The sequence below is a fragment of the Carassius auratus genome, unplaced genomic scaffold, assembly GCF_003368295.1.
Source record: "Carassius auratus strain Wakin unplaced genomic scaffold, ASM336829v1 scaf_tig00215941, whole genome shotgun sequence".
Taxonomy (NCBI): Eukaryota; Metazoa; Chordata; class Actinopteri; order Cypriniformes; family Cyprinidae; genus Carassius; species Carassius auratus.
Window position 1 is genome coordinate 430,162 of NW_020528321.1, and position 12,634 is coordinate 442,795.

Genomic DNA, 12,634 nt, shown 5'->3' on the forward strand with positions numbered 1-12,634 from the left:
AAATTGCATGTCAGTTGCAATTAAATGAAAAAGTATCATAACTTAAATTTGCATTAAATGCAATTAGCTGAACGCAGTAATGTTTTCGACCAAAGTCTTTTAATTATGGTTAGTGTACTGTCGAACGTACTGACAAGCATTCATGGTAAACTACATTATTCTTTAATGTAATTTGAATGAAAATTGTGTATCATTTAAAATTACAAATTTTTACACATTTGTAAAGATCAGTGTTGGGGAAAGTTACTTTTAAAGTAATGCATTACAGTACAGGTGCATCTCAATAAATTGGAATTCCGTGGAAAAGTTAATTTATTTCAGTAATTCAACTCAAATTGTAAACCTCGTGTATTAAGTAGTTTACTGGAGTAGTTTAAGTCTTTGGTTCTTTTAATTGTGATGATTTTGGCTCACATTTAACAAAAACCCAACAATTCACCAAACAAGTTAGAATATGGTGACATACCAATCAGATAAGAAACTCAAATCACCTGCAAAGGTTTCCTGAGCCTTCAAAATGGTCTCTCAGTTTGGTTCACTAGGCCACACAATCATGAGGAAGACTGCTGATCTGACAGTTGTTCAGAAGACAATCATTGACACCTTCACAAGGAGGGTAAGCCACAAACATTCATTTCCAAAGAAGCTGGTTGTTTACAGAGTGCTGTATCCAAGCATTGTAACAGAAAGTTTAGTGGAAGGAAAAAGTGTGGAAGAAAAAGATGCACAACCAATCAAGAGAACCACAGACTTATGAGGATTGTCAATCAAAATCGATTCAAGAATTTGAGTGAACTTCACAAGGAATGGACTGAGGCTGGGGTAAAGGCATCAAGACCCTCCACACACAGACGTGTTAGGGAATTTGTTGAACCACAGACAACGTCAGAGGCATCTTACCTGGGCTCAGGAGAAGAAGAACTGTACTGTTGCCCCGTGGTCCAAAGTCATCTTTTCAGATGAGAGCATGTTTTGTATTTCATTTGGAAACCAAGGTCCTAGAGTCTGAAGGAAGGATGGAGAAGCTTGTAGACCAAGTTGTTAAAAGTCCTGTGTTAAGTTTCCACAGTCTATCATGATTTAGGGTGCAATGTCATCTGCTGATGTCAGTCCATTGTTTTTTGTGTGTTTTTTTATTTTATTTTATTTTTTATTTTTTTTACCAAAGTCAATTCACCCTTTTCCAATAAATTTTGAAGCACTTCACGTGTCCTTATGCTGATCAACTTTTTGAAGATGCTGATTTCACTTGCCCACACATTGCCAAAATCACCAAAAGTTGGTTAAATGACCATGGTGTTGGTGTGCTTGACTGGCCAGCAAACTCACCAGACCTGAACCCCATATGCCGCGTTTCCACCGAAATTACCCGGAACATTTTTACCAGGAACTTTTTTTCCCAGGAACTTTTTTCCCCCCAGACCTGTTGCTTTCTGCGTTTCCACCGCGGTGTAAAGTACCAGGAAGATTAGGAAAATAGGCTGGTGATGTAGGTCTGCGCGCGTTTCTCAATACAAAGTACCGCTGATAAAAACAAAAAACAAAAAGTAAGCTGATTTTGGACGTGCATCCTCGGTAGTTAGTTCAGACTTTGTGCATTCGTCTCGGGAGTGTGATGTCCGCGACGACGCAATTCCGGTAAATCTATAAACAGCAGCGTACTTGATAACATCAGTCAGCTCGTCTTGGCTACTGCAATTTTCCTTACTGTATATTTACAATAAAACGAAATAGGATATCAAATACCACTGCCTCCTTTGGTTTTCATTTAAGCATAATAACAGCTGCAGAAATACTTAGTTCAGGGATATGTGTATATGCAGCCATTACAATGAAACAAAATATTATATAAATTTGCCTTTTTTATTTTCATTTTTAACCTATAGATAAATTGAATACAGACCAAAGAAAACCTGATAGATTTACCCCGCAGCTGAATTTTATTTTATGTTTAACCACTGAAGAGACATCAGAGCCAGCGGCACATATCAGAAGGTCTATCCCAGGAGAGGATGCTCTCTGCGGATACATGAGGACTGAGCTCCCGCTGATCGAGTGGAGCTCACCGTCTACAAGATCGGTGAAACACATTTTTAAATAGGCGCTGTCTTTATAAATAAACCACAGATTTGAGTTTTAAACAACTATATTCTCGCCTGAAATACTTTTAAAATTACATTTCATGACACAATAACAGTAATATTTTGAAAATGTTGATCCAAATAAATGGTGGTTGAACTCAACCAATGCTGCATGAAATCAACCAATCAGGATGTTTAGCGCCAAAGTCCCGCCCCTGAAAGTTCCGGAACTTTGAAAAAGTACCACCTCGCCAGCAGGGACTTTCTAAGGGGCATTTTTTTTACCCGGAACTTTTTATTTAGTTCCTGGTTCCTGCGGTGGAAACACACAGAGTACCAGGCCAAAGTCCCTAGTTCCTGGCTAAAGTTCCTGCGGTGGAAACACGGCTATAGAGAATATATGGGCTATTTTCAAGAGGAAAATGAGAAACAAGAGAACAAAAAATGCAAATGAGCTGAAGGCCATTGTCAAAGAAACCTGGGCTTCCATTCCATGGGGAAGTCGTGGCCTAATGGTTAGAGCGTCGGACTCGCAATAGGAGGGTTGTGAGTTTGAGCCTCGGGCCGGCCGGAATTGTAGGTTGGGGGAGTGCAGTGCTCTCTACACCCTCAATACCACAACTGAGGTGCCCTTGAGTAAGGCACCGAACCCCCAACTGCTCCCCGGTCGCCGCAGCATAAATGGCTGCCCACTGCTCCGTGTGTGTGTGTGTGTGTGTGTGTGTGTGCGCGCGCACTTTGGATGGGTTAAAAGCAGAGCACGAATTCCGAGTATGGGTCACCATACTTGGCTGTATGTCACATCACTTTCACTTTCATACCACCAGAGCAGTGCCACAAACTGATCACCTACAGTAAATGGTAAAACCTGATACATGTACAGTAAATGGACATACTTTCCAGAAGGCCAACAATTCACAAAATTTGTATTTATTGGTCTTTTAAAGTATTCTAATTTGTTGAGAATTGGTGGGTTTTAGTTAAATGTGAGCTAAAATCATCACAATTAAAAGAACCAAAGACTTAAACTACTTCAGTAAACTACTTAATACACGAGTGTGCCTTGAAATTACTTAACAGATGAGTTTCACAATTTGAGTTGAATTACTTACTGTGATGCACCTGTATCGTGATATAAAAAGTAACTAACTGCATTATTTACTTACTTTTTATGGAAAGCAATGCATTACATTACTTTTGATTTACTTTTTCTCATCTGGACAAGGCTAACTTGTTAAGTTTTTAATATAAAAAGTTATATTTTTGGTAAATGTAAAAGTGCTTTCACACCAAAGTGATTTGAGTAAAGGGTGCAACTCAAACAAACCTTTCAGCTGTGCTGCCATTCTGAATTGCAGAAGATAGGATGCAGGAAAAGAAAGTTCAACACTCTTACTTCAGCAATAAAATGCAAATGTGATTTTTAACTAAAGTCATTTTTGCTGTAACACTTTAAATTAGGGAACAAATATTCACTATTAACTAAGAGTTTCCTCTAAATACAATCCTAATTCGCTGATTATTAATAGTTAATGAGGTTATTGTTAAATCAAGGTATGGGGTCTCACATTTGGCTCCTAAACTCTGGAATAGCCTTCCTGATAATGTTCTGGGTTCAGACACACTCTCTCTGTTTAAATCTAGATTAAAAACGCATCTCTTTCGCCAAGCATTCGAATAATGTATCTTTTAAATTGTTAGTGTAGTGTCATCGGATCAAATGTGCATTCTAATTCATTAGCTTGGGTTAAACTAATTTTACTTTGTTGGATCTGCAGCTATGCTAATGATGTCTCTATTTTGTTTCTATGTTTTGCCACGGGATGTTACTAGGATTTACACAAGCTCCAGTCTGGATCCAGAACACCTGAGAAGAGATGATGCTGACCCCTCAGAGGACCTCAGATGTTGCTAACCCTGAATCAACAAACAGAACTAACAAATATTGCTACATGTGTGACTGCATCATATAATAATTATTATTTAATAATATTAATAATGTTCATCGTCTAGCTGACTATGTCTTGTATTAATTTTTTCTAAAAATCATGTCAAACGTGCACAAACTGACAGTCACCACCAAAAGCTACTACTAAATATTGTAGAAACATAATTTTTTGTAAAGTTGCTTTGTAACTATTTGTATTGTAAAAAGCGCTATACAAATAAACTTGAATTGAATTAACTGAATTGAATTGAATAAGGGATATAAAATATAGTCATGCAGAATAAGGAATTAATGTGCCTAATAAGTACTAATTATCTGTTATGAATCCGGGTTCTGTCTGTTTGCTGCCTGCCCTGACCATCGCCTGTTCTTTGGATTAATCTATTGTTTGCCCTGGGATATTGTTGTTTTGTTGTTGTTTGACCCTGCTTAATTTGACAACCCCCTTGCATTTGGATCCCCTATTCCATTGTCATGCCATCCATAACAGAAAAAGCCAATATGTTAGTAACATGCATGCTAATAAGTAACTAGTTAATATTGCGAATTGGTCCTTAAAATAAAGTGTTACCATTTATGCTTATTATTTGGGTTGATTTGAATCATCGAAGGTCAGCAGCAAAGACATAAAAATAAAATGTGATTAAAAACGTAATGGGTTCAAATTTAACATAGCACAGTTAAATAAATCAATCAAGGGTCTACACACTCTATCCTGGAGTGCCTGTGTCCTGCAGAGTTTAGCTCCAACTTGCCTTGACATACCTGCCTGGAAGTTTCAAGTATGCCTATTTAAGTCCTTGATTAGCTGGTTCAATTCAAGATTCAAGATTCAAGATTCAAGATTTTTATTTGTGACATACAGGGTTGGAGCTAAACAATAAATTGATTAACTTGAATATTTCTTGATAAAGTGTCAATTTTGTTCTTCACATTAGATGTTGCTTATGAAGTGCATATAGAACCTGGGAATATGTGCTGTGTATAAATGATGAAGACAGGAAAATGTACTGTTTACCAATTTACATCCAAGATATTCTGATATTCATAAATTACCTAGTGAAAGAGCAACATGCCTCCTCCACAAGCATTGCTCATAAGCAGCCTTATCTTTACAAGTGCCCAGCTGGAGGTTTCATCCTGTTCCAGCATACACCCTCAGCTCTCAGCAGAGGTTACTGGAGTTTACTGACCGATAATAACCTGCTGTGAGAGCAGAGCTGGGCTACTGGCAGTGCCTGTGCTCACTCTCTCTTTTAACTAAGTATGGATTACAAAGATTTGTTAGACTCAACTCAAAGGCCTGGTTTCTATTTCAGTCAAGTGATAATGCACAAGCTGAAGGTGCCCATCGCTCTCTTGATTTTGGTAAAACAAAGCAGTTGATAGCATGTCAGGCTTAAAATCAGCATGAAAACAACTTGGTCCTATGTACATTCCTAAAACTTTTTATCCATGCCTGGCTGTTTGCCAGTTCGGAGCATTTGCTGCCTGTCTCTGATGTTGTATGCATGATATGAAGGTATTTCGGTTTGTTGAGCATGCTGTACTTTTTGGAAAAGGCCAAAAAAAAAAAAAAAGAATGCTGATGAGTGAGCCACCAGAACAATGAGTCTGTTGGCTATGGGACTTGGACTAATGTATATTTCATGACACGAAGCGATACTGGAGTGTGGCATTGAAGTTTAATTGAAATGTGCTTCTGTACTTCAGGCACTGTCTTTTAGACTGTAATTATTCACAATGCAGTACAATGTGAATGAACTCCAAACTGACTTCAAGAGGAATAATTTAAACAGATATGAAAATTCTATTTATTATTATTCTATTTTTTTTCTCATGCATACTTGAGAACTTACACTGTTAGGTAAGGATTTTGGAGGCCACCATAAATGTAATTTATGGAGGCCACCATAAAATTGCCATATTATAGTAGTCCATATCATGTCAAAATAGCATAATTATTAATATTATTATTATTTTGGTGGCAAAGGGCCATAAAATTTCATAGAGAAATCAATAAATATATTGTTAAGAATTATATTAATTAAGTTTAAGAAACCAATCTCAATGTTATAATTATATTATATTATATTATATTATATTATATTATATTATATTATATTATATTATATTATATTATATTATATTATATTATATTATATTATATTATACAGGTGCATCTCAATTAATTAGAATGTCATGGAAAAGTTCATTTATTTCAGTAATTCAACTCAAATTGTGAAACTTGTGTATTAAGTAAATCAAATGCACACAGACTGAAGTAGTTTAAGACTTTGGTTCTTTTAATTGTGATGATGTCGGCTCACATTTACAAAAAATAAATAATTAAATAAATAATAACAATTCACTATTATCTCAACAAATTAGAATACTTTATAAGACCAATACAAAAAAAAAAAACTTTTTAGTGAATTGTTGGCCTTCTGGAAAGGGAAAGTATGTTAATTTACAGTACATGTACTCAGTACTTGATAGGGGCTCCTTTTGCTTTTATTACTGTCTCAATTTGGCATGGTATGGAGGTGATCAGTTTGTGGCACTGTTGAGGTGGAATGGAGCCCAGGTTTCTTTGACAGTGGCCTTCAGCTTATCTGCATTGTTTGGTCTGTTGTTTCTCATTTTCTTCTTGACAATATCCCATAGATTCTCTATGGGGTTCAAGTCTGCAGAGTTTGCTGTCCAGTCAAGCACACCAACGCCATGGTAATTTAAACAACTTTTGGTGCTTTTGCCAGTGTGGGCAGGTGTCAAATCCTTCTGTAAAATTAAATCAGAATCTTCTAAAAGCTGGTCAGCAGAAGAAAGCATGAAGTGCTCCAAAATTTCTTGGTGAATGGGTGCAGTGACTTTGGTTTTCAGAAAACACAATGGACCAACACCAGCAGATGACATTGCACCCCAAATCATCACAGACTGTGGAAACTTAACACTGGACTTCAAGCAGCTTGGGCTATAAGCTTCACCACCCTTCCTCCAGACTCTAGGACCTTGGTTTCCAAATGAAATACAAATCTTGCTCTCATCTGAAAAGAGGACTTTGGACCACTTGGCAACAGTACAGTTCTTCTCCTTAGCCCAGGTAAGACACCTCTGATGTTGTCTGTGGTTCAGCAAATTCCTTGACACGTCTGTGTGTGGAGGCTCTTGATGCCTTGACCCCAGCCTCAGTCCATTCCTTGTGAAGTTCACTCAAATTCTTGAATCGATTTTGCTTGACAATCCTCATAAGGCTGTGGTTCTCTCGGTTGGTTGTGCATTATTTTCTTCCACTTCTTCCTTCCACTCAACTCTCTGTTAACATGCTTGGATACAGCACTCTGTGAACAGCCAGTTTCTTTGGCAATGAATGTTTGTGGCTTACCCTCCTTGTGAAGGGTGTCAATGATTGTCTTCTAGACAACTGTCAGATCAGCAGTCTTACCAATGATTGTGTAGCCTAGTAAACCAAACTGAGAGACCATTTTGAAGGCTCAAGAAACCTTTGAGTTGATCAGCTGATTGGCATGTCACCATATTCTAATTTGTTGAGATGAATTGGTGTGTTTTTGTAAATGTGAGCCAAAATCATCACAATTAAAAGATCCAAAGACTTAAACTACTTCAGTCTGTGTGCACTGAATTAATTTAATACACAAGCTTCACAATTTGAGTTGAAGTACTGAAATAAATGAACTTTTCCATGACATTCTAATTTATTGAGATGCACTTATATGATTTTACATTATTCTGCACAGGACTGACAGTTCAGGATTTAAAGCCAGTGACAAAGCTTCAGCTGATTAAAATTTGTTGTGTCCATATTTAAAAATCAAATTATAATCCAGATGGTGAGCCTAATGAAGACATCACTGCCCATAAGTAAAGCCCTGTTCCCTAAGGTAAATGTAAGAAGAGACAGCTGGACTGTTATGTCATAGCATAGCACCTAATTAATGAATTCTCTTCTGACATATGCATGGAGGCATTTCAGGAGAACATCCATTTGAAAGGACATATTTGAAGCCAAAGACTAAAGATGCTCTTTGAAAAATTCTATCACTAGACAATTCACTTGCATTCCCTTGCCAAGCTGTTTACAAAACAAAACTGAAATCAATCCAATTCCCAGAATATTTCCAATAGAAACCAACAAATACCCTAAAAGTAAATGAAATTAAAATATACAGCAAGATGTTTGATTAGTACAGACATGGACCTTCTCATAAGAATTAGTTTGTAGTATGCTATTTTCTAGACCAGTGGTTTTCAACCTGTGGTCCGCGGCCCCCTAGTGGGTTGCGGTGGTATGGCAGGTGGGACGCCAATTATTTTCTGTTCATTTCCAGTCCATTCTAGGGCGCGATTTCTAAATCGCTTTATAGCACGATTTTCCGCGGCCCGGACCTCCCGTAGTATGCTATCCGATCCAATCAGAATGCAGTGCGCCTAGCGCGAGAACAGAACAGACTATAAAAGAAATAAAAGACGTGCGAAAATAATTAATATCTAACACATGAGCAAATAGAGAATTGTAAGTGCACAGGACGCAGTTTAACTGAGAGGAGACACGTTTTAAGTGCGCACACTCAGAGCAGCGTGTATCTGAGTAAGTAGCTACATCTGGTTTTGTGCATTATCTTAATGTGCTTTTGCATTATATTATGCGCTTTCGCTGCTGATCGCATACACATACTGTATACACACTGCAAACACCTGAGGCACCGCTACAATTAATGAGCTCTATGAACAATGCATGCCAACAAAAAAAAAAGTCCCTTTTTTTTGCCATAAGTCTATACATTATAACACCTTTACTATAGTGATAATTTTGACTTATGTCTGTTCTAGAGACGTTACAACTTTTTGATAAAGCTCTAATTGGTTTTCTTTTGGAAATATGTTTCAAATTAATCCTGAATGCATTTATGACTGTAAAAGCATATCGGTGTGTCACAATCGCAAAATTGATCAAAGAAATCGCGATAGTTTTTGTTTTGTTTTTTGTCCATATCGCACAGCCCTAGTTCATTCAATAAATACAGTTAACAATCTAGCGTCTGAGTACTAAATTATTAACCCAACAATAGAGGGGTCAGTTAATTTTTTTTAAGTGGGCCGCGCAAACATGTGTGTGGTGGTGTGGGCCGCGAGTTGAAAAAGGTTGGGAACCACTGTTCTAGACATATATTTGCTGTTTGCATTTTTGTTTAAAAAAGTGCATGTTCTTAAAAATATATTATTAACTTAGATGTGAACTGAATGTGATGTTTTTGGACACTCAACTGCATGTTAATTGCGAATAAATGACAATGTGTTATAGTTTCAGTTTAATTTAAATGCTATTAGCTGAACTTCAGAATACTATTTTTGAACATATTTATTTGTAATTTCATCACTACTTGTATTATTTTTTTAATATAATTAAATATAATTAAAAGTGTACTACTAAATATACTGACAAAGCTATTATTTTAATTAACATTACTATAAAATGTAAGTGTACTTATGTGTTAAGAAACAGTAATGAAAGTGTGCTCTAGTAATGTACAGTTAAACTGTATTTTCATATTATGTGCAGTACTTTTTTTTTTTATTCATTTTAAGATTTGAAGTACACTACAAATGCACATTCAGCACTATTAATTGCACTTCTTATTCACAAGGGTCTCTCTGAACTAATTTGGATTCTGTAGTAAAACCTGAATAGTAATTCTTTAATGGTTCTAACTTTTATGATATTTAACTTCAGATGATATTTACAGTGCTTTGAGGCTTGGAGGTCACACATTACCTTTTTTTCTCCACCATGGTCCTTCAGGAACTGAGTACGAGAGATCTTTGAATTCAATATTGACTGCGGGTCTGCGGGGCAGATATGAAAAGCGCTGGGCTTCGGTCAGATTGTTCTCTACTTTCTTCAGGTGTCCGTGAAACAGCGGCGTCTGCTGACTGGCAACGTGACTGGACATCAGTTCATCAATGGACACGCACATGGTTCTAGGGTCTAGCATGAGGTCGGGAGGTCCATTTGTGTTCTGAGGGAGAAAAGACAGAGCACTTATGTAACACACTGCAGCCTTGAGGGAAAAGATCCCAGGAGTTTGTACTGAGGACAAAAATTAGATGTCCAGAAGTCATCAGGCATTTCTATCAGAGGTTAATAAAGACGTCGATTCAAATGACACACACAAACCATGAAAAGATGACTACTGAGATAAATAATTAGTAGTTTGTAGATATTATAAAATAGTATGCTATTACTACTGTTCAAAAGTGGCTAATGTTCATCAAGGCTGCATTTATTTTTAATAAAATAACAAAAACAATAAAAACAGTAATATTTTGATTGATTGATTGATTGCAACCTGTGATACTTTTTTCAGGATTCTTTTATAAATGAAAAGTTAAAAAGCTTTGCAGCCCCAGGAATGCAGAGTATTTTAAAGTATATTATATATAATGTAGCCTTGATGAGCATAAGAGACTTGTTTATAAAAAGAAAAATCTCACTGACCCAAATTTAGCGTATATAATGGAATCCTATTTTATAATATTTATAAACTATGAATTATTCATCTCATTGTATCACTGTAAGCAAAGTGGTTTAACTATGATCGAATGCACCATCGAATGACCATGCTATCGCTCTGTAATAATATCACTGTAACATGGTACAAGACATTTTTTTTTTTTTTTTGTAACATTACTCCATGCAGCAGTTTTAACCAGTAAATACACTTGATTGTTTCATGAAAACAAACTAGAGTTGTACATTTGAGGAATGTTGCTTTAGTAGCCTATATTAATAGTTCATCAGTGAAATGCAGGCTAAATATAAAGAGAGGCGACCTAATCCGTCTCCCTCTGGCTACAGAAGACAGATGAGGTTACTATCAGACAAAGCTTATTCTAAGCCCTGGGAAAACAGTAGGCTACTGCCCTAATGTCAGTTTAATGCAGTATAATGTGTTTTCATATTAAAACTGTGTTATGTAATATAAAAGGATAAAGAATACACATCATCATCATGAAATTTTAATAGTTAATTCCATTTGAAAGAATTTAGTAAAGCCATTAAATTTTGAAGAGAATATATACATACACACACACACACACACACGCACACACACACACACATATATATATGTATATATATATATATATATATATATATATATATATATATATATATATATATATATATATATATATATATATATATGCATTTAATCTAAGTCAAGCAGTCTATGTCAACCGGAAAGTATATAAGTGCACAGCATTTTAGATGATTAAAGTCATGGAGTCAGTGAGGGTTACTCTGGTTCATCTGAAATACACACATCACTGATGCGTGTTTTAAACATACTTTTTTTATTGATTTATTTTTCTTTAATGCAGCTTATTAAGAATAATTTTAAAAATATTCAATCTGATAACGAAATGAAAAGTCATAAATTGTTTCAAATGTTTAAATCTTACCATTATGATGGAGTTGGTCACTGTAGTGTTGTTGACTGAAAAGGCTGCCATAAGACATGCCATTCCTGTGGAATGTGCTGCGACAGACTCCGCTTCTGGCCAGTGCAGTGAGATGTGGCATTTGTCTGGTCCTCCACGCTCTCCTCGCGTCTGTTATTGTTTACCTGCGCTCGGTATTTAGAGGGTGACGTCACTGGCCGTCCAGCAGCGGCATCAGAGCAGGACGTTTTTTTTCGATGAAATGGAACTCACGAAACAGAACGCCCCGGCTAGGTCTCGCGGCGCGTTTTAAAAAGATGAGCTGCTTTCATAAAGCGCGACACATCTATAGTCACTAGAACGCAAATAAATCATAAATATATATGTTATAGTGTATAATTTATAGCTTATATGTGATACTGTAAATTACTGAGTGTATCAATTCATTACCCCGAGCCGAAGTTAAATATTGGTAATAGCAAATGCACTGCTTAAATGTTTATTCTACCAGTGCAGAATGCACTGAGAACATGTTTAATGCACACTCCCTCTGCTGGCTGATTACTGAAAAATGATATTTATTTGCAGATCATAATCATCATCCTATGTCCATTTTAGTATGTTCTAGAATTAATGAATAAATGAATCGGTCAATAACAATGGAGAATGTTCCGTTAGGTAAGATCTTACCCAACACTTCTGACTGTTTTGAAACAAGTCTGAGTGTGTGTGTGTGTGCCCGCTTAACCATGTTTTGTGGATACATTTGTACCCAGAAATGAGCAAACCCTGACAAAATCGTCAAAAGCCTCCATTTGGGGATGTCCTCATTTGTAAAACTGGTGTAAAAACAAAGTTTTCTGAAATTGTAAAAATGCAGAAAGTTTTGGGTGGGTTTTAAGTCAAAAATTGTGTAACTATCTTTATATAAAAACAATATATAAAGTCTTTGTAATGTCCCCATTTAGATACAAACGTGTGTGTGTGTGTAGGGAAAGAGTCCTAGTCACAAGGCATTGCATGTGAGCTGCTGTTGCTGCTGCAGTGGGTCCTGAATAGTGCATTTTTGCTGACAACATTCCTGCCCAAACATAGTTGCACAACTACCTGTTTATCAATAATTTTCCACTGCAGAAACACACAT

At 36.4% G+C, this 12,634-nt stretch overlaps 1 protein-coding gene across 1 annotated transcript in view; it reads right to left on the minus strand.

The window, feature by feature from the left end:
• abcg1 (ATP-binding cassette, sub-family G (WHITE), member 1) overlaps nucleotides 1-12,002 on the minus strand; it is a 29,897-nt gene extending 17,895 nt beyond the window's left edge. Inside the window, exons 1-2 of the mRNA XM_026261876.1 lie at nucleotides 11,512-12,002; nucleotides 9,824-10,067 (exon numbers count right to left, since the gene is read on the minus strand). Coding sequence (XP_026117661.1) covers nucleotides 9,824-10,067; nucleotides 11,512-11,574 — 307 coding nt within the window. The 5' untranslated portion in view covers nucleotides 11,575-12,002. The remainder of the gene's footprint in view (nucleotides 1-9,823; nucleotides 10,068-11,511) is intronic.
• Nucleotides 12,003-12,634: the final 632 nt, after the last annotated feature.